The 26,862-nt window shown below is 55.2% G+C and overlaps 1 protein-coding gene across 1 annotated transcript in view; it reads left to right on the top strand.

Moving 5' to 3' along the window:
- Positions 1-26,161, top strand: part of Muc5ac (mucin 5AC, oligomeric mucus/gel-forming) — a 35,590-nt gene extending 9,429 nt beyond the window's left edge. The window contains 35 exon segments of the mRNA XM_087908692.1: positions 193-319; positions 586-841; positions 989-1,041; positions 1,445-1,545; positions 1,868-2,019; positions 2,247-2,385; positions 2,478-2,591; positions 2,699-2,878; positions 4,069-4,308; positions 4,637-4,793; positions 5,793-5,921; positions 6,154-6,307; positions 6,885-6,928; positions 7,040-7,225; positions 8,278-13,339; positions 13,484-14,938; positions 15,083-17,949; positions 18,172-18,371; positions 18,819-18,993; positions 19,333-19,583; positions 19,720-19,903; positions 20,054-20,255; positions 20,750-20,928; positions 21,299-21,389; positions 21,516-21,616; positions 21,761-21,792; positions 22,285-22,438; positions 22,794-22,898; positions 23,137-23,174; positions 23,739-23,861; positions 23,941-24,039; positions 24,419-24,538; positions 24,738-24,798; positions 24,905-25,013; positions 25,525-26,161. Of these exon segments, the coding sequence (XP_087764818.1) occupies positions 193-319; positions 586-841; positions 989-1,041; positions 1,445-1,545; positions 1,868-2,019; positions 2,247-2,385; positions 2,478-2,591; positions 2,699-2,878; positions 4,069-4,308; positions 4,637-4,793; positions 5,793-5,921; positions 6,154-6,307; positions 6,885-6,928; positions 7,040-7,225; positions 8,278-13,339; positions 13,484-14,938; positions 15,083-17,949; positions 18,172-18,371; positions 18,819-18,993; positions 19,333-19,583; positions 19,720-19,903; positions 20,054-20,255; positions 20,750-20,928; positions 21,299-21,389; positions 21,516-21,616; positions 21,761-21,792; positions 22,285-22,438; positions 22,794-22,898; positions 23,137-23,174; positions 23,739-23,861; positions 23,941-24,039; positions 24,419-24,538; positions 24,738-24,798; positions 24,905-25,013; positions 25,525-25,891 (14,007 nt within the window). The 3' untranslated portion in view covers positions 25,892-26,161.
- Positions 26,162-26,862: the final 701 nt, after the last annotated feature.

Here is a 26,862-nt window from a genome sequence, read left to right as displayed (position 1 = left end):
GAGGGAAGGGTGGCTACATGGGAGCTACCAACACTAAAACAAACTAGAGGGGCATGGGGGATGGGGCAGTGTCCTGAGGAAGGGAAGGAAGGTGAAATATGCTGAGTTGGGAATGGAGGGTGGATCCCAGTCCGATGCCAGGCTCCTGGATGTGAGGCTGGGTCCCTGATGCTCTGATGTCCCCACCCCCAGAACTGCATGTTTGACACGTGCAACTGTGAGAAGAGCGAGGACTGCATGTGTGCTGCCCTGTCCTCCTATGTGCATGCCTGTGCCACCAAAGGCGTGCTGCTCAGTGGCTGGAGAGACGGCGTCTGCAGTGAGTGTTCTGTGGGCAAGCTGGGCTCGCTTTCTCTACAGGACAGGGCCCCACCTATGGCCTAGCAGCTGATCGGATGCTCTAAGGGTCCTATCACTACACTGGCCTCTGAAACTTGGGAAGACCCAAGCCATTGTGACTAAGAGCCCTAATTAGCTTATCGGGGGAGCTGGAAAGGCCTTGAACTTCTAGACCCTCTGTCGTTGTTTGCTGGGCTATGTGTCCACCAGTGTCCTAAGTGTTCCCCTCCTTCTGCTTCCACACAGTAAAGCCTACAACTACTTGCCCCAAGTCGATGACCTACCAATACCACATCAGCACCTGCCAGCCTACCTGTCGTGCTCTGAATGAGGAAGATGTCACCTGCCATGTCAACTTCAGCCCTGTAGATGGTTGCACCTGCCCTGCAGGCACCTTCTTGGATGATTCAGGCAAATGCGTGCAGGCCACCAGCTGTCCCTGCTACCACAGGGGATCCACAGTTCCCAATGGCGAGTCTGTGCACGAGAGTGGGGCCGTTTGGTAAGATCCTTAGGCCCGACAGACTGTCTTCCCAGGGGGCCCCTGGTCACCCTGCTTCCATGCACATGTGGCTGTGCAGACAAGGAGGACATGGCAGGGATTCAGGGGTCCAGAGTGGATAATGTTCTAACAGCCCTCTCCTTGCAGCACCTGCACCCAAGGGACATTAACCTGCATCGGAGGTCCTGCCCCGACTCCAGGTGAGCATATGAGGGAGCCTGTCAACTCTGGGAGAATATGTCCAAAGACATGTCAGGGCTGATACCCTTCCCAAGGGAACAGAGCTGGGGTTAATGATCAGCTCACTGTGTCTGGTACAGTCTGTGCCTTGGGCTCAGGAACAGGGGGGACGAGGGTGTGGACACTGTGCACACATAGTCATGAAAACACTCACTGCACTCCCAATACATACATACACACACACACACACACACACTCACACCCTAGCATGCATAACCCTGATGTGCTCCACCCACACCATAGGGCAGCCACAGGCTCGGCTGTCTGGAAACAAAAGGCTGAGATGTTACAGCACTGGTGTCCCTCAGAGAAAGCTTGGTAGGGGCGGATGACATCACCTCACTTGCTTCCTTCATTTTCCAGTGTGTGATGCACCCATGATCTATTCTGACTGCCGCAATGCCACATCTGGGGACACTGGAGCTGGATGTCAGAAGAGCTGTCACACCCTGGACATGACCTGTGTAAGTGAGCCAGTTGCTTCCTAACAACCTACTCTAGGACCTCCTGGATGACCCCCTTACTTCCTTGACGTCTTCCGCTATGGTATCTGTGGACACCTTCAGGCATCCTCATAGCAGCTCTTGGAGCAGAGTGGCAGGGCTCTCCAATGCCAAGGCCCTTCGGGGCAGCCTGGCTAGACTGCGTTCCCAGGGCACCCCTGGAAACCCTTCTGTTGAGCTTTCTGCTCCCATGACACCTGCAGTCCTGCAGGCAAAGAGGACATCTCAGCCCCAAACATCCATCCACATCCATTCCCACTCTCTCTCTCCATATGCCCTACAGTACAGCTCTGAATGCGTGCCTGGCTGTGTGTGCCCGGACGGGTTGGTGGCAGATGGTCATGGAGGCTGTGTTGTAGCTGAGGACTGTCCTTGTGTGCACAACGAGGCCACTTATAGGCCTGGGGAGACCATCCGAGTGGGCTGCAACAACTGGTATGTGAGGGGCACAGCAGGAGGGGTGGGTATCTAAGCTGTCACCAGGCACAGAGGTCCTTATTAGGGAGGGACTAAGCCCCGGCATGGCCTCTGGTGGACACACACAGCACAGGCTCTCAAGGCGCCTGGGCTCTGCTTTGGTTTCCCATAAGGGGTCCCCACAGAGCCTCTGGGAAGGTTCCCATTCCCTGGGAGCACTCAGCTGACCTCCATCTTCTATGTAGCACCTGCGAGAACAGGATGTGGCAGTGCACAGACAAGCCCTGCCTGGCCACCTGTGCTGTGTATGGGGATGGCCACTACATCACTTTCGATGGACAGCGTTACAGCTTCAGTGGGAACTGCGGGTACACGCTGCTGCAGGTATGCCTGAGGGACAGCCTCACCCGTGGCCATCCACAGCCCCAGGTACTCACCACCCTACCCTGTCCCCTAACAGCCTTCTGCTCCTCCAGGACCACTGTGATGGGAACGGCAGCTTCCAGAATGCCTTTCGTGTTGTCACCGAGAACATCCCCTGTGGTACCACAGGAACCACCTGCTCCAAGGACATCAAGATCTTCCTGGGGGTGAGTGGGATGGAGGCGGCAGAACACCCTGGGGCTCCACAGTGGGGCAGGGGCACACCTGAGGGGGTGTGGTCCTGGCTAGCCCCTGAGGACCCCTTGTCACACAGAACTATGAGCTGAAGCTGACTGACGGCAAGGTGGAGGTGGTCCAGAAGGGCATCGGGCAGGAGCCCCCCTACTATGTCCACCAGATGGGCATCTACCTGGTGGTGGAAACCGACATCGGCCTGGTGCTTCAGTGGGACAGGAAGACCAGCATCTTTCTCAGACTCAGCCCCGAGTTCAAGGTGAGGCTGAGCCAGGGAAGCCCTCTCAGGGGCTGGGGCACACATGGGGCTGGAGGCACAAACAGAAAGAGACAGAAACACACAGAGAGCTAGAGAGAGAAAGATGGAGACAGAGAGAGACACACACAGAGATAGAGAGGGACAGAAAGAGTGAGAGAGACAGAGAGAAGGGCAGGCTGGGATGTGGCTCAGTGGGTAAAGTGCTTGTTGACAAGACTGATGGGCTCAGGCTTGAGGTTCAGTCCTCAGGATCCACATGGTAGAAGAGCTGATTTCCACGAGCTGTCCTCTGACCTCCGCAAGAGCTCTGTGGCCATGCATCCCTCACATATACACATACAATAAAATTAACATAGTACATTTTGGAGAGAGAGGGGGGATGGACGGGAAGGACCTTTAGAAGAGCCGTGAGGAGCCCTTGCTCTGTGTATCTTGCAGCTTTTGTAACAAACTGGGTGACCAGTTCTCTTTTGTATCTGGACCCTTGGAGCCCAAGCGATGTCAACAGGGCTGCCGTGCCTCTGGTGGCTCAGGAGGGCCTTCCTCGCCTCTTTAGCCTCTGGGGCTCCAGGTGTCCTTGGATTGTGGCTTCATTGTCCTAGTCTCTCTCTGTTGTTATGTGGGTGACTGTATGCAGCGGCCTATATTTTTCTTTTTAACAAAGACACTAGACAAGAAACCCAGCACTCCCTCTGCCTTAGTGAGACCTCATCTCACTTGGCCACACCTTCAAAGATTCTGTTCCTAAGAAGGCCCCTTTCACATGCCCAGGGTTAGAAAGGGACAAACACGGGGCCACTGTCTAGCTTGCTGCAGTGTTTTGGACTGCTGTCTAAGACAGACTCTAAGCTGAATGCCGCAGCCCCACGCTCACCCTACAAAGTGGCTGAGAGCTGACACCAAGGTCGGGGTGGAGGAAAGAAGGGAGAAGTAATCTAATATGAATAATGGAAACCGAGATTTTCTGGGCTGCCAAGCTGGGGGACTCACAGGCCTCCTGGGACATCATCGGCAGGGGTTGTGTCCTGGGAACACAAAGATGGGCACAAGTACCACACACCACCACTGGACACCAAAGGCCTTCTAAACTCACACTTGCTGCTCTTCCTGGGCTCATCCTTCAGGAAGTTGGGTGGTAATACAGCAGGAAGGGGCTCTGGCCCATATCTCTAATTTCTGTGCTTCTATAGGGCAGGGTCTGTGGCCTGTGCGGGAATTTTGACGACAATGCCATCAACGACTTCACCACACGCAGCCAGTCTGTGGTGGGCGATGTGCTGGAGTTTGGAAACAGCTGGAAGTTCTCTCCATCCTGCCCAGATGCCCTGGTGTCCAAGGACCCCTGCACTGCCAACCCTTACCGCAAGTCCTGGGCCCAGAAGCAATGCAGCATCATCAACAGCGCGACCTTCGCCTCCTGCCACGCCCATGTACGGCTTGGGGCTGGGTGGTCTCTGAACTTTAGGATGGAGAAAGCATCAACCAAGGGTGTGGGTGTGGGTTGGGAACCCACGTGTGTACAGCAGAATGGGCCACGGTTTGGGGGCTGTTAACTCTGAACACGGACTGAGGAAGCTTGCGGCAACTCCATGATTGAGCCAGTCTATGGACACCATGACGTCCTGGCTGGACATTCATGGTCATACATTTGTCACCATGAACACTGGTAGAAACTGGTCCAGATTATTAGATCAGCATATGCACTAAGAGCTGAGGGAGACAGGAGTCTCCAGAGCCTGAAGCTGCTGTCTCTTACAGGTAGAGCCTGCCAAGTACTACGAAGCCTGTGTGAGTGACGCGTGTGCCTGTGACTCAGGGGGTGACTGCGAGTGTTTCTGCACTGCTGTGGCTGCCTATGCCCAGGCCTGCCATGAAGTGGGCGTGTGTGTGTCCTGGAGGACACCGGACATCTGTCGTGAGTGGGGATTTGGGTGCGTTGCTGAAGGGTGGAACTGGGGGTGAGGTGGGTGATGAAGTCCCTTACTTCTCCTGGCTTGGTTCTGGCCAGCACATACACACACACACACACACACACACACACACACACACACACACTCACCTCCAGTATAGAACTGGAGGTGGGTGATAACCTGCCCTGCTCCCCTGGCTTGGTTCTGACCAGCAAACACACACACACCCCTCCAGTGTGGAACTGGGGGTGAGGTGGGTGATGACATCTCTTGCTCCTTCTGGCTTGGTTCTGGCCAGCACACACACATGCATACGCACGCACACATGCACGCACGCTCACATGCACACCTCCAGTATGGAACTGGGGATAAGGTTGGTGATAGCCTCCTTTTCTCCCCAGCTTGGTTCTGGCCAGCACACACACACACACACACACACACACACACACACACACACACACACACACACATACACACACACACACACATACACAACATACACACTCACACCTCCCTCCAATATGTGTGTGTGTGTGTGTGCGCGCGCATCTGCTTGTGTCCTGCAATCCAAGTACACAAACATTGTAGTCACTCCTTAGCTAGCTCTAGCAGGAGCAGCTCCGAGGGCTGAGCCAGGATGTCCTGCTGTGAGTCCTCGGGGAGGGACTATGGTTCCAGGCAGGAGAGGCCAGCTCTGTAGGTCCGCCAGGATGCATGGGAGGGCCAATAGTTTCCCAAGGCAAGTGAAGCAGAATGAGGGTGAGGATCTGTGGGAGGAAGGCTGACCTAGGAAAATGCTCTACAATGGAGGCATCAGTACCTCTTCTTATGCACAGTCCTTGTGAAGCCCTGAGGGGCCAGTGTGCCTGGGGGCAGCTGCTGTAGCTGGAGAGCCCCCTTCGGTGTTTGCCTCTCTGGCGCCTATTAGCCAGAAAGCTTTATCTGAGCCGCCTTCTCTCAGGGTGGGGTTCAGGTTTACCCCAGGAAATCTCCCTGCTTTCCAGCGCTCTTCTGTGACTACTACAACCCTGAGGGTCAGTGTGAGTGGCACTACCAGCCGTGTGGGGCCCCCTGCATGCGCACTTGCCAGAACCCTAGTGGAGACTGCTTACAAGATCTTCGTGGCCTTGAAGGTAGGTGGAAGGCTGAACTGGGTGGGCAGAGTCTGTTGGGCTCCTAGGATCTGAACTGGGATCCATCCTGGGGTCTTCTGATGGGACCCTTGGTTGGGAGGAATTCTTCCTGATCCCATGAGGATCCTTTGGGGTTTCAAACTCAAACAGTAGGTGTGGAGGAAGCTGGGCCCTGGTGTCAGAGGGCTGGCGGCGGGGGGACTGTCTAGGACACAGGTCTCTTGGTCCACAGGCTGCTACCCCAAGTGTCCACCAACAGCCCCCATCTTTGATGAGGGCACGATGCAGTGTGTATCCAACTGTACAGTCAAACCACCCTGCCGCATCAATGGAAAGTCGTACCGACCAGGTGCGACGGTACCTTCAGACAAGAACTGCCATTCCTGGTAAGTCATTCAGTTAGAGCGGCCTGGAACCTAGAACGCCACAGGGAGCCCAAGCCGAACTTACAGCATCAGCTAGAAGCACCCTCCGCCTGAGGTTGCGCTGAGGGGAAGTGACATCACCAGCCCCGTGGGGGCCCCATGCCTACACAGCTTCAGCTAGGAGGGAGAAGACTCTTGTCTTAGGCTCAACTGAGAGGACGGACACCCTGGACTTGCGGCTGAGCTGGGAGGGAGCATGCCTATGGCCTAAGGCTCATGTTAAAGGGAGGACATCCTTGACCTGAAATCCAGCTGTGTGTGAAAGTTGTGGTGTTCTCAGCCAAGGGTCCTCCCAGGGACGAAGGGACGATGTCTGTGGAAGTCCACCTTGTCTCCATTGGTTATGGATGGGGGCGATGTTTGAGAGAGGGTTGCCTTAGTGGAGTAGATCCTGAAAGGCTGAAGGGTAGGACCTGGTTGGACCGTAACCTCCAGCTTGGGTGGTAACTAGGCTGCTTCCTCACCTACACTAAGTCCCCTGGGTGCAGGCAGGTCCAGTTCCCATGCATTCAGTCCCACTTCTTCCTTCCCTTAACAGCGTCTGCACGGAGAATGGTGTGAGCTGTAGCCACAATGTTTCTGGTGGGTACCTGCAGCCTTCTCTGAGCTGGAGACGGGCGGGAAGGGAGGCAGACGGGAGAGTCATCGCCAGCGTCTTCGCACCCTAACAGCCTAAACACCTATTTCCCACAGCCTGTGTCTGTACCTACAGTGGGCAGGACTTCCATCACGGGGAAGTCATCTACAACACGACAGATGGCATGGGGGGCTGTATCTCTGCACACTGCGGGGCTAACGGCACCATCGAAAGGATTACTGACACCTGCAGCCCCACCACTCCCATGCCCCCGACCACGTTCTCCTTCTCCACACCAGTTGGTAAGGCAGAAATGACCGGTGGCAGGAAATACTAGGCTCCCTAGGGGCTGTCTCTCTTCCTGTTGACTGGTACTGCTTCTCTTGCTGAATGCTAGGTAGTGGCTAGTTCGTGGTCTTGATGGCAGGCCCCGAAACTCAAGGAAGGGCCCAGGAGTTGAACATCAGGAACATAGGTAGCCTGCTTTTATCCCATGGCAGGAAGGGATCAGTCTCCTTGACCCGTCCTGGCAGGCCCGGTGTCCATGGTACCACTTTCTGTAGCTACTGGACCTGATCCCAAGGGAGTGAGGGCCTAAGCTTACGGGTTCTAACAACTAGTGGTCCCAGGCCAGTACTTTGGACGAACATGAGGTTTTTCCAGAATTTATAGCTGCCTGCTTGCCTTAAACTGTGTGGATCCCTAGATATCCCTCAGGTCTCTTCCCCCCACCCCCTGCAGCCTAGTTTTGAAGGGTATAAGCATGTAGATTCTGCTCAGGGAGTGGCCAGGACAGAAGATTCTATTTAGATTAGATTAATTTGTCTGTTTGTAGACCTAATATACTGTACTTCTGTCCACCGAGAGGTAGGTGTTAGGAATATTTCCTAATACGAGCTCTCTGACAATGCAAAAATTCCCAATCAAGCCAAATCAAAACAAGCCAAATTAATAATTATTCAGGTTTAATGGGAGATCTGCGCTCTCGGGTGGCCCCAAGGGGGGACCAGGAAGCTGCAGAAATGCGACCCCCGGGAGGAAGAAAGAAAGACCATGTGTTCTTCTTTTGGGGGATCACTTAAGTACCCTGGGGAGTGGTCCTGACCCCACCCCCAGGGAGGGGTCAGGACCTGGCCTGCTGGGATTTGAAGTCCAGACCAGGCCTGGGGGCTGGGACCTGTGCTCCCAACCTAACAGTAGGTTCTGAGAAGACAGGCTGAGGGACATGGCTATGGTGTTCAGTTTTCAAAGTTAGTGTAACCATGGTGATGAGACCCAAGGCAGCTGATGTGACCAGGGACTAGGTAGTCAGCCCCAACGCCCTAATGCTGACTCCTGTTACCTTTGTCCACAGTCATGACCTCAGTGCCGCCCTCCAGCACACATCCCAGCCCTACCCTGAGTGCCGTGTACACAGGGTCCCCAAGCAGGGCTGCGCCAACAACCAGCAGCATGCTGTCTGTCGAGACCTCTGCCACAGCCTCTATCTTGACCACATCTACGACGGCCTCCACCTTAACCATGCCAGGCTGTGAGGAGGAGTGCTCCTGGTCTCCCTGGATGGATGCCAGCCGTCCTGGACGTGGCATTGACGGTGGTGACTTTGACACTCTGGAGAACCTCCGTGCCCACGGCTACCAGATCTGCCAAGTGCCGAGGGAAGTGGATTGCCGTGCTGAGGCTACCCCCGAGGTGCCGCTTCACGCCCTAGGGCAGCACGTGGAATGCAGTACAACAGTAGGGCTGATCTGTCACAACAGGGATCAGGAGTCAGGGCTCTGTGACAACTACCAGATCAGAGTTCTGTGCTGCACCCCCATCAGCTGTCCAACCTCCAGTGGTCCTACCCAGACCACCCATTTGATAACCTCCAGGACAACTACAGTGGGGACCACAACCTCCTCAGTCCCTGTCACCTCCCCTGACCACACAGAGAGCACGGTGATCTCAGGTGCCTCTACCCATGCACCAGGTCCTTTCCCCTCTTCCTCACATCCTTCTCCATCAGCTCCAAGGCCATCCACCCCTGTCCCAGTTAGTTCTACCACAATTAAGACAGCTCTGCCCACTACTAGCCCAACGCCAGAAACAACTTCAGCCACATCATCTGTGTCCGCATCAACTTCAGGGTCCACTGTGGCTTCTATGGAGACTACCCATGCATGCAAACAGGAGCACTGCAGTTGGACTGATTGGATAGATGGCAGCTACCCTGGGCCTGGCAGAAACAGTGGAGATTTTGACAGTTTCCTAAACCTGAGAGCCAAAGGCTACAAGTTCTGTGAGAAGCCGCAAAATGTTGAGTGCAGGGCTCAGTTCTTTCCCAACACACCACTGGAGGAGCTGGGCCAGGACATAACCTGCAACCGAGAGGAAGGCTTGATCTGTCTGAACAAGAACCAGCTGCCACCCATTTGTTATAACTACGAGATCCGGATACAGTGTTGCACAGTGGTGGATCTGTGCTCCAATGCTTCTGCTACCACCCATCCCGCCCCACATGAAGTAAGCACTAAAACGAAGAACACAGGGACCACAAGCTTGCATTCCTCCTCCACCACGGACACCAGTACTCACTCAGCAATGACACACACAAAGACCTTGGCCACAGAGAGTCCACACATAGTCACTGAACCAGTGACCACTCACTGCCAGCCCCAGTGCAACTGGACCAAGTGGTTTGACACTGACTTCCCGGTGCCCGGGCCACATGGAGGGGACCTGGAAACCTACAGCAACATCCTGAGGAGTGGAGAGAGCATCTGTCACCAGCCAGAGGAGATTACACAGCTGGAATGCAGGGCTGAGAATCACCCTGAGGTGCGGCTGGAGGATCTGGGTCAGGTGGTGCAGTGCGACCCCACTGTGGGCCTGGTGTGCAGGAACCGGGATCAGCAGGACATCTCCGGGATGTGCCTCAACTATGAGGTGCGGGTCCTGTGCTGCCGCGTGCCTGAGGGCTGCCCCACCACCACACGTGCCACTCTTTCCAGCTCTCCAAGTGAGACTGTCACCAGTTCAGTTCCTGGCACCACTTCTGTTCATAGAGAAATCAGCACGTCCACGCCTCAAACCAGGACAACCATTGTGCAGACAGAAGGCACCACCACCACACTCCAAACCAGCTCACCCTTCATAGAAAAATCCAGCAAAACGCCAGAGAAGACCATTTCCACCAGAGACACCAGAACCACCTCTGTGCAGACAGCCAGCACCACATCCATACCTAAACCCAAACCAAGCTCTGAGCAGTCGGTCAGTACTACTTTAAAACCCCAAACAAGCTCAACACCTGTAGGACATTCCAGCACAACTTCTGGACAGCCAGCCAGCACCATTTCCACCAGAGAAACTAGAATCACCTCTGAGAAAACAGCAAGTACCACCAACACACCCCAAACAAGCTCACCCTCTACAGGAACATTGAGCTCTACCCTCAAAACTCAGACCAGCTCAACCTCTACAAAATTAATCAGTACCACCTCTGGGCAGCCATCCAGAACCACCTCCACACCTCGAACCAGTGCAGTCTCTGGACAAACAGTCAGCACAGTGTCCACCAGGGACACCAGCATCATCTCTGAGCAGACAGCCAGCACCACCTCAACACCCCAAACAAGCTCACCATTTGTAGAAAAATCTAGCACTTCCGCTGGGCAGACGGCCAGTACTATTTTCACCAGGGACACCAGGACCACCTCTGTGCACACAGCCAGCACCACCTCCATGTCTGGATCCAGTTCAACATCTAAAGGAAAAGTCAGCACCACAACCGAACCCCAAACCAGCTCCATTTCTGAGCACACAGTCAGCACCATGTCCACCAAGGGCACCAGCACCACCCCAGAGCAGACAGCAAGTACCACCGACACACCCCAAACAAGCTCACCCTCTACAGGAACAGTGAGCTCTACCCTCAAAACTCAGACCAGTTCAACCTCTACAGAAAAAACCAGTACCACCTCTGGGCAGCCAGCCAGCACCGTGCCCATCAGAGACACCACAACCACCTCTGGGCAGCCAGCCAGCACTGTGCCCATCAGAGACACCACAACCACCTCTGGGCAGCCAGCCAGCACCGTGCCCACCAGAGACACCACAACCATCTATGGCCAGTCTGCCAGCACAACATTCATGGGAAGAACCAGTACCACCTCTGTGCCTGCAACCAGAGCCACCTCGGCTCCTCTGAGCACCACAGGCCCTGGGCCTCACCCTGGGACAACTTCCTCCCCAGTGACCACCCACTGCCAGCCCCAGTGCAACTGGACCAAGTGGTTTGACACTGACTTCCCGGTGCCCGGGCCACATGGAGGGGACCTGGAAACCTACAGCAACATCCTGAGGAGCGGAGAGAGCATCTGTCACCGGCCAGAGGAGATTGCACAGCTGGAATGCAGGGCTGAGAATCACCCTGAGGTGCGGCTGGAGGATCTGGGTCAGGTGGTGCAGTGCGACCCCACTGTGGGCCTGGTGTGCAGGAACCGGGATCAGCAGGACATCTCCGGGATGTGCCTCAACTATGAGGTGCGGGTCCTGTGCTGCCGCGTGCCTGAGGGCTGCCCCACCACCACACGTGCCACTCTTTCCAGCTCTCCAAGTGAGACTGTCACCAGTTCAGTTCCTGGCACCACTTCTGTTCATAGAGAAATCAGCACGTCCACGCCTCAAACCAGGACAACCATTGTGCAGACAGAAGGCACCACCACCACACTCCAAACCAGCTCACCCTTCATAGAAAAATCCAGCAAAACGCCAGAGAAGACCATTTCCACCAGAGACACCAGAACCACCTCTGTGCAGACAGCCAGCACCACATCCATACCTAAACCCAAACCAAGCTCTGAGCAGTCGGTCAGTACTACTTTAAAACCCCAAACAAGCTCAACACCTGTAGGACATTCCAGCACAACTTCTGGACAGCCAGCCAGCACCATTTCCACCAGAGAAACTAGAATCACCTCTGAGAAAACAGCAAGTACCACCAACACACCCCAAACAAGCTCACCCTCTACAGGAACATTGAGCTCTACCCTCAAAACTCAGACCAGCTCAACCTCTACAAAATTAATCAGTACCACCTCTGGGCAGCCATCCAGAACCACCTCCACACCTCGAACCAGTGCAGTCTCTGGACAAACAGTCAGCACAGTGTCCACCAGGGACACCAGCATCATCTCTGAGCAGACAGCCAGCACCACCTCAACACCCCAAACAAGCTCACCATTTGTAGAAAAATCTAGCACTTCCGCTGGGCAGACGGCCAGTACTATTTTCACCAGGGACACCAGGACCACCTCTGTGCACACAGCCAGCACCACCTCCATGTCTGGATCCAGTTCAACATCTAAAGGAAAAGTCAGCACCACAACCGAACCCCAAACCAGCTCCATTTCTGAGCACACAGTCAGCACCATGTCCACCAAGGGCACCAGCACCACCCCAGAGCAGACAGCAAGTACCACCGACACACCCCAAACAAGCTCACCCTCTACAGGAACAGTGAGCTCTACCCTCAAAACTCAGACCAGTTCAACCTCTACAGAAAAAACCAGTACCACCTCTGGGCAGCCAGCCAGCACCGTGCCCATCAGAGACACCACAACCACCTCTGGGCAGCCAGCCAGCACTGTGCCCATCAGAGACACCACAACCACCTCTGGGCAGCCAGCCAGCACCGTGCCCACCAGAGACACCACAACCATCTATGGCCAGTCTGCCAGCACAACATTCATGGGAAGAACCAGTACCACCTCTGTGCCTGCAACCAGAGCCACCTCGGCTCCTCTGAGCACCACAGGCCCTGGGCCTCACCCTGGGACAACTTCCTCCCCAGTGACCACCCACTGCCAGCCCCAGTGCAACTGGACCAAGTGGTTTGACACTGACTTCCCGGTGCCCGGGCCACATGGAGGGGACCTGGAAACCTACAGCAACATCCTGAGGAGCGGAGAGAGCATCTGTCACCGGCCAGAGGAGATTGCACAGCTGGAATGCAGGGCTGAGAATCACCCTGAGGTGCGGCTGGAGGATCTGGGTCAGGTGGTGCAGTGCGACCCCACTGTGGGCCTGGTGTGCAGGAACCGGGATCAGCAGGACATCTCCGGGATGTGCCTCAACTATGAGGTGCGGGTCCTGTGCTGCCGCGTGCCTGAGGGCTGCCCCACCACCACACGTGCCACTCTTTCCAGCTCTCCAAGTGAGACTGTCACCAGTTCAGTTCCTGGCACCACTTCTGTTCATAGAGAAATCAGCACGTCCACGCCTCAAACCAGGACAACCATTGTGCAGACAGAAGGCACCACCACCACACTCCAAACCAGCTCACCCTTCATAGAAAAATCCAGCAAAACGCCAGAGAAGACCATTTCCACCAGAGACACCAGAACCACCTCTGTGCAGACAGCCAGCACCACATCCATACCTAAACCCAAACCAAGCTCTGAGCAGTCGGTCAGTACTACTTTAAAACCCCAAACAAGCTCAACACCTGTAGGACATTCCAGCACAACTTCTGGACAGCCAGCCAGCACCATTTCCACCAGAGAAACTAGAATCACCTCTGAGAAAACAGCAAGTACCACCAACACACCCCAAACAAGCTCACCCTCTACAGGAACATTGAGCTCTACCCTCAAAACTCAGACCAGCTCAACCTCTACAAAATTAATCAGTACCACCTCTGGGCAGCCATCCAGAACCACCTCCACACCTCGAACCAGTGCAGTCTCTGGACAAACAGTCAGCACAGTGTCCACCAGGGACACCAGCATCATCTCTGAGCAGACAGCCAGCACCACCTCAACACCCCAAACAAGCTCACCATTTGTAGAAAAATCTAGCACTTCCGCTGGGCAGACGGCCAGTACTATTTTCACCAGGGACACCAGGACCACCTCTGTGCACACAGCCAGCACCACCTCCATGTCTGGATCCAGTTCAACATCTAAAGGAAAAGTCAGCACCACAACCGAACCCCAAACCAGCTCCATTTCTGAGCACACAGTCAGCACCATGTCCACCAAGGGCACCAGCACCACCCCAGAGCAGACAGCAAGTACCACCGACACACCCCAAACAAGCTCACCCTCTACAGGAACAGTGAGCTCTACCCTCAAAACTCAGACCAGTTCAACCTCTACAGAAAAAACCAGTACCACCTCTGGGCAGCCAGCCAGCACCGTGCCCATCAGAGACACCACAACCACCTCTGGGCAGCCAGCCAGCACTGTGCCCATCAGAGACACCACAACCACCTCTGGGCAGCCAGCCAGCACCGTGCCCACCAGAGACACCACAACCATCTATGGCCAGTCTGCCAGCACAACATTCATGGGAAGAACCAGTACCACCTCTGTGCCTGCAACCAGAGCCACCTCGGCTCCTCTGAGCACCACAGGCCCTGGGCCTCACCCTGGGACAACTTCCTCCCCAGTGACCACCCACTGCCAGCCCCAGTGCAACTGGACCAAGTGGTTTGACACTGACTTCCCGGTGCCCGGGCCACATGGAGGGGACCTGGAAACCTACAGCAACATCCTGAGGAGCGGAGAGAGCATCTGTCACCGGCCAGAGGAGATTGCACAGCTGGAATGCAGGGCTGAGAATCACCCTGAGGTGCGGCTGGAGGATCTGGGTCAGGTGGTGCAGTGCGACCCCACTGTGGGCCTGGTGTGCAGGAACCGGGATCAGCAGGACATCTCCGGGATGTGCCTCAACTATGAGGTGCGGGTCCTGTGCTGCCGCGTGCCTGAGGGCTGCCCCACCACCACACGTGCCACTCTTTCCAGCTCTCCAAGTGAGACTGTCACCAGTTCAGTTCCTGGCACCACTTCTGTTCATAGAGAAATCAGCACGTCCACGCCTCAAACCAGGACAACCATTGTGCAGACAGAAGGCACCACCACCACACTCCAAACCAGCTCACCCTTCATAGAAAAATCCAGCAAAACGCCAGAGAAGACCATTTCCACCAGAGACACCAGAACCACCTCTGTGCAGACAGCCAGCACCACATCCATACCTAAACCCAAACCAAGCTCTGAGCAGTCGGTCAGTACTACTTTAAAACCCCAAACAAGCTCAACACCTGTAGGACATTCCAGCACAACTTCTGGACAGCCAGCCAGCACCATTTCCACCAGAGAAACTAGAATCACCTCTGAGAAAACAGCAAGTACCACCAACACACCCCAAACAAGCTCACCCTCTACAGGAACATTGAGCTCTACCCTCAAAACTCAGACCAGCTCAACCTCTACAAAATTAATCAGTACCACCTCTGGGCAGCCATCCAGAACCACCTCCACACCTCGAACCAGTGCAGTCTCTGGACAAACAGTCAGCACAGTGTCCACCAGGGACACCAGCATCATCTCTGAGCAGACAGCCAGCACCACCTCAACACCCCAAACAAGCTCACCATTTGTAGAAAAATCTAGCACTTCCGCTGGGCAGACGGCCAGTACTATTTTCACCAGGGACACCAGGACCACCTCTGTGCACACAGCCAGCACCACCTCCATGTCTGGATCCAGTTCAACATCTAAAGGAAAAGTCAGCACCACAACCGAACCCCAAACCAGCTCCATTTCTGAGCACACAGTCAGCACCATGTCCACCAAGGGCACCAGCACCACCCCAGAGCAGACAGCAAGTACCACCGACACACCCCAAACAAGCTCACCCTCTACAGGAACAGTGAGCTCTACCCTCAAAACTCAGACCAGTTCAACCTCTACAGAAAAAACCAGTACCACCTCTGGGCAGCCAGCCAGCACCGTGCCCATCAGAGACACCACAACCACCTCTGGGCAGCCAGCCAGCACTGTGCCCACCAGAGACACCACAACCATCTATGGCCAGTCTGCCAGCACAACATTCATGGGAAGAACCAGTACCACCTCTGTGCCTGCAACCAGAGCCACCTCGGCTCCTCTGAGCCCCACAGGCCCTGGGCCTCACCCTGGGACAACTTCCTCCCCAGTGACTACCCACTGCCAGCCCCAGTGCAACTGGACCAAGTGGTTTGACACTGACTTCCCAGTGCCCGGGCCACATGGAGGGGACCTGGAAACCTACAGCAACATCCTGAGGAGCGGAGAGAGCATCTGTCACCAGCCAGAGGAGATTACACAGCTGGAATGTAGGGCTGAGAATCACCCTGAGGTGCGGCTGGAGGATCTGGGTCAGGTGGTGCAGTGCGACCCCACTGTGGGTCTGGTGTGCAGGAACCGAGACCAGCAGGACATCTCTGGGATGTGCCTCAACTATGAGGTGCGGGTCCTGTGCTGCCGCGTGCCTGAGGGCTGCCCCACCACCACACGTGCCACTCTTTCCAGCTCTCCAAGTGAGACTGTCACCAGTTCAGTTCCTGGCACCACTTCTGTTCATAGAGAAATCAGCACGTCCATGTCTCAAACCAGGACAACCATTGTGCAGACAGAAGGCACCACCACCACACTCCAAACCTCACCCTATATAGACAAATACAGAACCACCTCTGTGCAGACAGCCAGCACCACAACCATACCTAAACCCAAACCAAGCTCTGAGCAGTCGGTCAGTACTACTTTAAAACCCCAAACAAGCTCAACACCTGTAGGACATTCCAGCACAACTTCTGGACAGCCAGCCAGCACCATTTCCACCAGAGACACTAGAATCACCTCTGAGAAAACAGCAAGTACCACCAACACACCCCAAACAAGCTCACCCTCTACAGGAACATTGAGCTCTACCCTCAAAACTCAGACCAGCTCAACCTCTACAAAATTAATCAGTACCACCTCTGGGCAGCCATCCAGAACCACCTCCACACCTCGAACCAGTGCAGTCTCTGGACAAACAGTCAGCACAGTGTCCACCAGGGACACCAGCATCATCTCTGAGCAGACAGCCAGCACCACCTCAACATCCCAAACAAGCTCACCATTTGTAGAAAAATCTAGCACTTCCGCTGGGCAGACGGCCAGTACTATTTTCACCAGGGACACCAGGACCACCTCTGTGCACACAGCCAGCACCACCTCCATGCCTGGATCAAGCTCAACATCTAAAGGAAAAGTCAGCACCACCACCAAACCCCAAACCAGCTCCATTTCTGAGCACACAGTCAGCACCATGTCCACCAAGGGCACCAGTACCACCTCAGAGCAGACAGCAAGTACCACCAACACACCCCAAACAAGCTCACCCTCTACAGGAACAGTGAGCTCTACCCTCAAAACTCAGACCAGTTCAACCTCTACAGAAAAAACCAGTACCACCTCTGGGCAGCCAGCCAGCACCGTGCCCATCAGAGACACCACAACCACCTCTGGGCAGCCAGCCAGCACCGTGCCCATCAGAGACACCACAACCACCTCTGGGCAGCCAGCCAGCACCGTGCCCACCAGAGACACCACAACCATCTATGGCCAGTCTGCCAGCACAACATTCATGGGAAGAACCAGTACCACCTCTGTGCCTGCAACCAGAGCCACCTCGGCTCCTCTGAGCACCACAGGCCCTGGGCCTCATCCTGGGACGACTTTCTCCCCAGTGACCACCCACTGCCAGCCCCAGTGCAACTGGACCAAGTGGTTTGACACTGACTTCCCGGTGCCCGGGCCACATGGAGGGGACCTGGAAACCTACAGCAACATTCTGAGGAGCGGAGAGAGCATCTGTCACCAGCCAGAGGAGATTTCAGGGTTGGAATGCAGGGCTGAGAATCACCCTGAGGTGCGGCTGGAGGATCTGGGTCAGGTGGTGCAGTGCGACCCCACTGTGGGTCTGGTGTGCAGGAACCGGGACCAGCAGGACATCTCCGGGATGTGCCTCAACTATGAGGTGCGGGTCCTGTGCTGCCGCGTGCCTGAGGGCTGCCCTGAGACCTATTGGACTCCCCCAGTGACAACACCCCTCAAGCCCTCATTTCCATTTGTGTCGCCGACTTCTGTGTCCCCATCATCATCGTTGAGCCCTGGGGTACATTTTACCACTCCTTGTGTGTGCAACGTGTCAGGCCAACTATATCCTATCGGTAAGTGGGGTGTCTTCACGCAGCTTCCTAAGGTACTCTGTTCCTGATTTTCTTCCATGAAAGTTCTTGGATTTGGCAGATGGTGAGACAGTTGCCTTCAAACATTTCTTGCCTTTTTCTTCTTTCATTGAGTGGAAGCCTTTAGGTTGGCAACCCACTGTTTGGGGAGCAGACTTTTCTCCCAGTGCCTCCGCAAACTCTTCATTTCTCTTGATCTTGCAGGATCCATGATTTACAACAAGACAGATCTGGATGGGCACTGTTACTATGCCTATTGCAACCTGACCTGCCAGGTGGATAGAGGGGTTAGTAAGGACTGCCCTTCCACCATGCCGACCCCTGCAACAGCTCTGTCCACCTCTACATCTCCCATCATCCCTGTCACCGAGAGGGATCGGTGCAATGTGTTCCCTCCCAGAATGGTAAGTCTATCTGCTCTCCTTCCTGGAGACTCAGGGCCACTGTGAAGCCCTCGGTGTATCTGCAGTCACACCTCAGCTTGAGTTCTCATGAAGATCAGCAACCCCCACATGATACAGGATGAGTTTTGGGGGCTGAGTCTTTTTATGGCTTTGCGTGTCTGATTCTACCAGTGCAGTATTGATAGTTGCGTAGTTGGGTGTTGGGCCTGAAAGTTAAAACTTCCCGCATTGAGAGTGAAGGTATCAGAGGTGGTACACCCTATGGATGTAGTGACACATGGAAGGTGGCATAACTCAGGGGTGGGGCATTTCTACATTGTGGTCCCTGGTAGCCAGTTCCATACTTTGGCAGGATGAGGCTAAGACAGGGGCTGGAATGGGGATACAGAACCTTGAGGTGATTCCCTGGCTCAGGGCTCAGACCCACGGCTGGCTTTGTTTCTGCAGAAAGGGGAGAACTGGCCCATGCCTAATTGCTCCCAAGCCACCTGTGAGGGCAACAATGTCGTCTCCCTAAGTCCACGCCAGTGCCCAGAGGTGAAGGCACCATCTTGTGCCAACGGCTACCCACCCCTGAAGGTGGATGACCAGGATGGTTGCTGCCAGCACTACCAGTGCCAGTGTGAGTGGGGACAGGGTTCACAAGGGGGGACGTGTGACAGAGGAGGGGAGAATGAGGACTCCAGGAAAGACTTTCTGTTATCAAGTCAGGGATGGGGATGCCAAGTGGAGAGAACTGAGTCCCAGAGCCGTTGAGCCCAGTGGGAGAAGAGGAGGGTTCTCTATGTCTCAGAATCCTAGCAGCTTATGAAGGACCTGCCAGGCAGTATCTGAAGGGACCATCCATATGTGTCACGAGGGTACAAAGGTCTCAAGAGTTCCTGATTAGGAGGCTGTGGGGGAGGGGCTGGAGCGGTTGGATGAGAGCCAGTCTATAAGGTAAGCTCCCTGGCACCCACAGGTGTTTGCAGCGGCTGGGGCGATCCCCACTACATCACATTTGATGGCACCTACTACAGTTTTCTGGATAACTGCACATACGTGTTGGTGCAGCAGATTGTGCCTGTGTTTGGACCCTTCCGTGTGCTCATTGACAACTACTTCTGTGACCTGGGAGACAGTGTTTCCTGCCCGCAGTCCATCATCGTGGAGTACCACCAGGACCGTGTGGTGCTGACCCGCAGGCCAGTTGACGGGATCATGACCAACCAGGTGGGCTTGCCTTTGTGCGTGCGTGTATGTGTGTGTGTGTGTGTGTGTGTGTATGTATGTGTGTGAGTAGGGGGTTATGGCAGGCTTGGTCTGGGTTGGGGACCTATCTAAAGGTCTGTCTGCTGTCTGTATCCAGATCATCTTCAACAACAAGGTAGTGAGTCCAGGCTTCCAGCAGAATGGCATTGTCGTCTCCCGTGTGGGTATTAAGATGTACGTTACCATTGAGGAGATTGGTGTCCAGGTCATGTTCTCAGGCCTCATTTTCTCGGTTGAGGTGCCCTTCAACCTGTTCGCCAACAACACAGAGGGCCAATGCGGTAAGCTCCACTCTGGATGTTGTTTGGGTATTAGTAGCAGCCTCTCCATGGGCCTAGGGGTTTCTGACTGTGCACACATGTGGTTCACATCTGCTTGTTCCATGGTTGCTTCTCTGCTGCTCAGCTGGCTGACCCTCATCTCATCCACAGGCACGTGCACCAATGACAAGAAGGACGAATGCCGCCTGCCTGGAGGGGCAGTAACCTCTTCTTGTTCTGAGATGGCCCGCCACTGGAAGGTGCCCGACCAGCCTTCCTGCCAAGGGCCTCCTCCAACACCAGCTTCAGTGGTACCCAGTCCTTCACCAACCCCATGTCCACCATCACCACTCTGTCAGCTCATCCTAAGCAAGTAAGATTTTGGAAAGTGTGGTAGCCTTGCTGGCCCCATCTGCCAAAACTACGGGGTCCTCAAAAAGCTCCTAAGAATAATGAGACCAGCCTTGCAGCCTTGTTCTAGGGTCTGGGCACTGTCTCTAGGGATCTTGCCAGACTGTGGCCACTGCTGGAATGCTACTGCAGGGCTGGCAGTGGCCAGGTGGACTTGTCTCTGGAGTCCTGTGTCAGTTCCTCTCGTTGCTATGAGCTCAGTCACTGCCTGCACCTGGGCAGCACACAGGGTTGCAGAATCAGGGAGGCTGAGGGGAGAGAGATTTGCAGCGACCTGTGCTCTGGCTGACATTTTTCTTGGCACACACCCAGAGGCGGGATGATCGGGTCATAGGTGCTAAGTCTCTTAGAACCTCACCTCCGAGGGGATATCGCAGATGTGGAAGTCCCCACTGCAAGTGGTGACCCGGGCAGAATGGATGCACACACCGTCGCTGTGTCTTTGCCCACCCACAGCGTCTTCCAGTCCTGCCACCCTGTCATCCCTCCCCTGCCGTTCTACGAAGGCTGCTTGTTCGACGCCTGCCAAAGCGTGGACTGGGAGGTGGTGTGCTCAAGCCTGGAGCTCTACGCGACACTCTGTGCCGCCAAAGGCCAGTGCATTCCCTGGAGAAGCCTCACCAACAACACCTGTCGTGAGTGTCCAGCCCAGGCCACCTTCCTGTCCTCTGCTGTGAGAATTTAGAGGCGCTAGGCAGACAGCCTGGGGAAGGAGGAGGACTTGGAGCCCCAGAGCTCGTCTTCCCTAGTGGCAAAAGCTCTAGTCTGTGGGTTTGTTTTCAGGAAAGGGGGATTATCTGAATCGAGGTATCTGTAGATTTAGGGTCCGGGGTGCCAGCTGTCTTGGACAAGCATATGGATGTGGGGGTGGGGTGGGGGGCAGGTTGTCGATAGATACTGAAGACTTCTGAGTGGGTATCAGCACTCAGCAGCAGCTGGGGCTTGGAGGGTCCCAGAAGTGGGGCCTTGAAATGGCTTCTCAGGGGTGGCTCTCTCTCCATGCAGCATTCACCTGTTCTGATAACAAAGTATACAAGCCATGTGGCCCAAGCGACCCTCACTACTGCTATCGGAATGACGACATCAGCACCAGCTTGTAAGTGTCCGCAATCTGCTCCCAGGGCTGACAACTCCTGCGCATCCGGTTCTGGCACTTGGCTTTCCTAGGCTGGGTTCTTTCTTACTTGGGGGTGAAGGGGCCCACCAATTCTGTTTCTTACAGGATCCTTCAAGAAGCTGGCTCCTTCTCAGAGGGCTGCTTCTGTCCGGATAACACGACACTTTTCAGTACTAATGATTCAATCTGCGTGCCTTCCTGCCAATGTACGTCCCCACAGGCATGGGGGTGGGGCTTTGGAGGGGCAGGATGTGGCTTGAACCCAGATCCCATTATTGTACCCAGCATGGGTCCTGGTCTTGCCCCATCCCTGTGGCCACCCAGAATGACAGGACCTCCTCTCTCTACAGGGTGTCTGGGGCCTCATGGAGAACCTGTGGAGGTAGGCATGGATGATGGTGGTTTGTGGCAGGGGCGCAGAGCTGAGACAGGAAGTACTGGAAACTAGGGCAGTGCGGGCTGGGGTGGGGCTTTCTCGGCGCGCCAAAGGATGGATAAAGGCAGGAGAGAGCTGGGGTCCGAACAGGATCTGGGAAGGTCTTCTCTGGGGCTGCCCTGCCTGTGTTCTGGAGTTGCTGGGTGTCCCATGAGGACTGGTCAGCCCTGTTCTTCCCCAGGCCTCCTCTCCTATCCTGAGGAGAGGTGGTAGGATGGAGGGGAAGGGCTGATCACCAAACCAAGCTCTTCTCCCACCTCTGCTCCTGGCCTCTGTGCCCGGCCTTCCGCGTCTCAGACCTGGCGCTCCTGAAGCCCCCCTCCCCCAGGCTCGCGGCACAGCTCTGGGCACATGTGGGGTCTGACTCTGAGGCTTGGCTGTAGCTGCCCTTGGACCGAGCTCCCTCACAGGTCAGGTTCATGTATTATTCCTCCACAGCCGGGCCACACCATCAGCATCGATTGCCAGGACTGTGTCTGCAACGGGGGCACGCTGACCTGCCAAAGGAAGTCCTGTCCCTGTTCAGAGCCTGGCTTTGTGCCGGTGCCTGAAGCCCTGAAGGCTGGCCAGTGTTGTTCGCAGTTCAGCTGTGGTGAGCCTTTGCTTCTGTCCCCGTACCCATAGGTAGGAGGACTATCTCCTGAGGAGGCATAGGTCTACTGGGCCAGCAGCCAGCTCTGTGTGCATGGTCCCAGGAGGAAGGGAGTAGAAACCTCACTTCCCAGGTTTTATACATTGCTTGAATATAGGGATCCTGCTGTGTCCTGTCTGGTAACGCCCTAACAGGTGTTCTTTAGGTGTGTGTAGTGGACACTCCTCTGCCCAGCCTGACCAGAGCCTGTTCCTGGGGTTCTGGGGACTGTCATGACATCCTGTGGTGGGGTAGACCCTCGGAGCAGAAAAGAAGCAGGGCAAGCCCAGCCCCTGACAGCTTTCTCTACCCACAGTCTGCAACTCCAGCCACTGCCCTCCTCCTCGGCACTGCCCGGAGAATTCTAGCCTGGTGGTCGTCTACGAGGAAGGAGCTTGCTGCCCAAGACAAAACTGCAGCAGTGAGTGTCCCTGACCCTTCCACCAAGTCACACTGAGACCTGAAATTTCCTGGGAGGACCAACCAGATGAAGCCGCTGATGGTGGGAGATGGGTTGTTGCTTGGGATGGAGCCCTTGGTGGGAAGGAAGCTCGAGATGCTCCAGTATCTAACAGCAGAATGTATTGATGTAAGAGTCAGGCTGTGCCTTTGCAAGGCCCAGGCTACAGCCAGTGTGTCTTTTACAGTCAATGTGACAGGTCAGAAGGGCTGTGAAGTCAACGGGACTCTCTATCAGGTAGGAACCAGTGATGCTCAGGCCTCATAGCCTGCAGGGACTGAGCTTCCCATTTGGGGCTCTCCGCCAGCCCTTTGGAGTGTAGCTGGGGGTCTGAGAAGCTGAGGAGCTCTTGAGCCACTCTTGTCCCTGGCACAGAGCTCCTGCCCAGACCAACGACACAAACCTCTGTGGATGTAGTTCAGAGCAGCGCAGTTAAGGTTGGCCCCAGGATCCTTGCAGCCGCCAGTACCTGGTGTCTGGATCCATCAGGATTCCTATCAGTTCTCTGCTCCCTGGTGTCATACTGGGGATGCCAGCAACTCGTTTCCCCCAGCCGTCCTTTCCCCACACCAATTCCCCAAGTATGTAGTATCTTGGGTCCCCTGACATAGAGACATAGTTATAGGCTCTGCCCTGTGACAGTGCCTGATTTATGGTCTCTTCACGATGAGATAACATTAAGGATCATTTCCTAGAGAATGGGTCAGCTTGGTGGGCAGCCAGCGCAACTGGCCAGTCAGAGTACAGGGCAGATCTCTTCTCAGCTCGAGCCCACTAATGCCCAGCCCTGACTCTTCCCAGCCCGGTGCTGTGATCTCCTCCAGCCTGTGTGAAACCTGCGTGTGTCAGGCGCCCAGAAATCCCCATTCAGATGTCTTTGTGGTCAACTGTAAGAATGAGTTCTGCAACACCCAGTGCCCTAAGGTGAGTGCTGGCCCCATCCCTGCTCTCATCACCCAATGCCAATGGCCTGAACTTAGGCAGCATACTATTCTTCCTGCAGGGCTCTGAGTACCAGCCCGAGCCAGGACAGTGTTGTGGCCGGTGTGTGCCGAAGGCCTGCTCCTTTATACACAGCAACAGCACAACCTCCTATTACCTTGTGAGTACCCTGGGACTAAGACAGGTGACCTCAGAAAGGGGAATAGAGGACAGGAGCAGCAGACCACAGGTCTGCAAAGGTTCCACACAGGCTGGGGCAAAGTCACCACGCTCTCCAAGGAACTACACACAGTCCCAGGCCCAGGTATGGAGAGTGTGAAACAGACAACATTTGAACTGAGCAAACAGGGTCCTGGAGACTCAGGGATGATCAGGTAGGATCCTAAGGACTCCAGGCTGACTAGGCAGGGTCCTGGAACCTTGGGGGGCACTTGAGAAGCCATCTCCGGCGGATATAGGTCTGGTCTCTCCCTGGAAGATAGTAGACTGTGGGGAGACAGAAGTTGGGCCCTCACTATGCAGACTGGGCTTCCTTTCAGCCTGGTGAGTCCTGGCCAGAACCTGGGAACAACTGTGTGACTCATACATGTCAGAAGCTCCAAGATACACTCATGGTTGTGACGATGAAGATGGAGTGCCCCAAGATCAACTGTCCACTGGTAAGTTTGGGGTTTCCCACTACAGCCAAGGCGGCAGCTCACCTGCGATGAGGGGAAGCTGGTGCTGTATGGCCATGAGGCTTATCCCCTCCAGTAGAGGGGATTCCCGCTATTGTTTGCATTTGGCCTCATGTCTCATTCCTCCATTTCTGGATGCCTCGTTGCCCCTGGCATTCACAACGGCCCATTGTTGGCACAGGGCCAGGCTCAGCTGAGAGAAGACGGTTGCTGCTATGACTGTCGTCCCAACACCCAGCAGAGTAAGTGGGGGATCTGACAAGGAAGGAGTTGATCCCAGCCTGGGGCACCCAGGAAATGACTGAGGAGACACTGACCCTCTCTCTGCCTCACTTCCTGTTCTCCCAGAATGCGCGGTACACCAAAGACAGCAGATCATCCGTCAGCAAAACTGCAGCTCCGAGGGGCCAGTGAGCCTCTCCTACTGCCTGGGCAACTGCGGGGACAGCACCTCCATGTACGAACCCCAGGGAGTCTCAGGGGGCAGTGTTCAGAGAAGCAATGGGTGATGGGGTGGGGTGGGGTAGGGTGTCTGGTGCATTGAGGTCTAGAACAGGGCAGGGAGGGACAGAACCAGGAGGGGGAAAAAGGGCGCTGGAGAAGACTGTTAGGATAACTTGAGCATCCCAAAGTGGCATCAGCAGGGTTCTAGGACCTTGGGCTACACTGACTACTTTTGAAGCAGGATTTCTGCTTGCGGAAATATCTCAGAGGTACAAAAGCCCCCAGTCCCACAGCAGTGACCTGCTGTGCATCTGGCTGCAGACGTAGGACACCTGGTGGCCAAGGGCAGCTGTGGCAGAAACTTTTGCCCCCAGGGAACTGGCAAATGAGAGTGATAGGGTTTTGAACACAGGGTGACAAAGACCTTGGGAGCTCGGCACTGTGGCCGCTGGTTGTGTTGCCAAGCCTGTGGCAGGCACAGGCAGCGGCCGGCAGGGCTGGGCGCTGAGCAGATCTACCCACAGGTACTCCCTGGAGGCCAACACCGTGGAGCACAAGTGTGAGTGTTGCCAGGAGCTGCAGACGTCGCAGAGGAACGTGACTCTGCACTGTGACGACGGCTCCAGCCGCACCTTCAGCTACACCCAGGTTGAGAAGTGTGGCTGCCTGGGCCAGCGGTGCCATGCTCCAGGTGACACGAGCCACCCAGAGTCCTCAGAATCAGAGTTCAAGTCCCAGGGAAGTAAGGGACACGGCCAGCAGTAAGCACTCAGGGCCAGCAAGAGGTGTTTGGGCTTTCCCAGGAAGCTGAGCAGCACTGCTGTCCCAGCACGCCACCCAGAAGTTCTCCTGAGGCCAGCAGGACGCGTGCTGCTTGTTCAAGTGGCTTGAATTCCAGATCTGCTACCTGCCCACTACTTCCTCTTCAGGAGGGACATCGACCCCAGCTGTCCTTGGGGTGGGAGCAGTCCTATCCGCCGAATAGGAACATAAGGGCACCGGGCTCCTTTGGACAGAACTTCAGTATCACCAAAGGATCCCATGAAGGAGTCACTTGGATGCGGGTGTCACCTGCTTGGCCTCACTCTCACCTCAACCCTGTACTTGTGCCCCCTTTCAGGAAATGGCCAATTTTATAAATACAGTCAGAGCATTTGTGAATTCTCTCTGTATGTGTGTGCATTATTTTAAAAACATGTCCACAGATACAGGAACTGCACAAGGACAGGCCTGGACTTCAGGGGGTCTTATACTTCAGGCTGTTCACTAGGGGCGTAGCAGTCTGGTGAGGGCCACCGGGGAGTTCTCGGCCTCTATTTGCTGGGAGGATTTGTCCTAAAGGTGACAATAGCTACACAGGAGCTAACTGGAGCCTGGACGAAGCCCAGAGTCAGAAGCATCCAGGGAGAGGACAATGAGGGAGAGAATGGATGGATGAGTGAATGAGAGACTGAAGTAGTGGCTGAGGAGATTAGTGAATGAGTGACTGATAGAATTAGTGAATGCGCGAGTGCATGAGTGAGGAAGTGCTTGGATGACGGAGGCAGTGAGTAAGTGCACACTGACTGAGTGGCTAGCTAAGTGACCTAGGGAGGGTAAATGATTGGAAACATGAGTAAATGGATCAGTGGGTGAGCAAATGAAGGAGCAGACGAATGAGCGAGCCATTGAATAAGTGAATTAACAAGTGGATTAATGTGTGAGTGGACGAAAGCATGGGTGGCCAAGTGGGTGAGCGGATGAATGGACAAAGGCACGGGTGGCCAAGTGGGTGAGTGGATGAGTGGGTGAATGAGTATGAACATGAATGTATAAATGAATGAAAGGGACCTGCTGGTGACCAGGCTGAGCCAAGCAAGTGT

The sequence above is a fragment of the Myodes glareolus genome, chromosome 7 (assembly GCF_982192425.1).
Source record: "Myodes glareolus chromosome 7, mMyoGla1.1, whole genome shotgun sequence".
Lineage (NCBI taxonomy): Eukaryota > Metazoa > Chordata > Mammalia > Rodentia > Cricetidae > Myodes > Myodes glareolus.
Note: the sequence above shows the minus strand (reverse complement) of the source record. Positions and strands in the feature narration are given on the sequence as shown.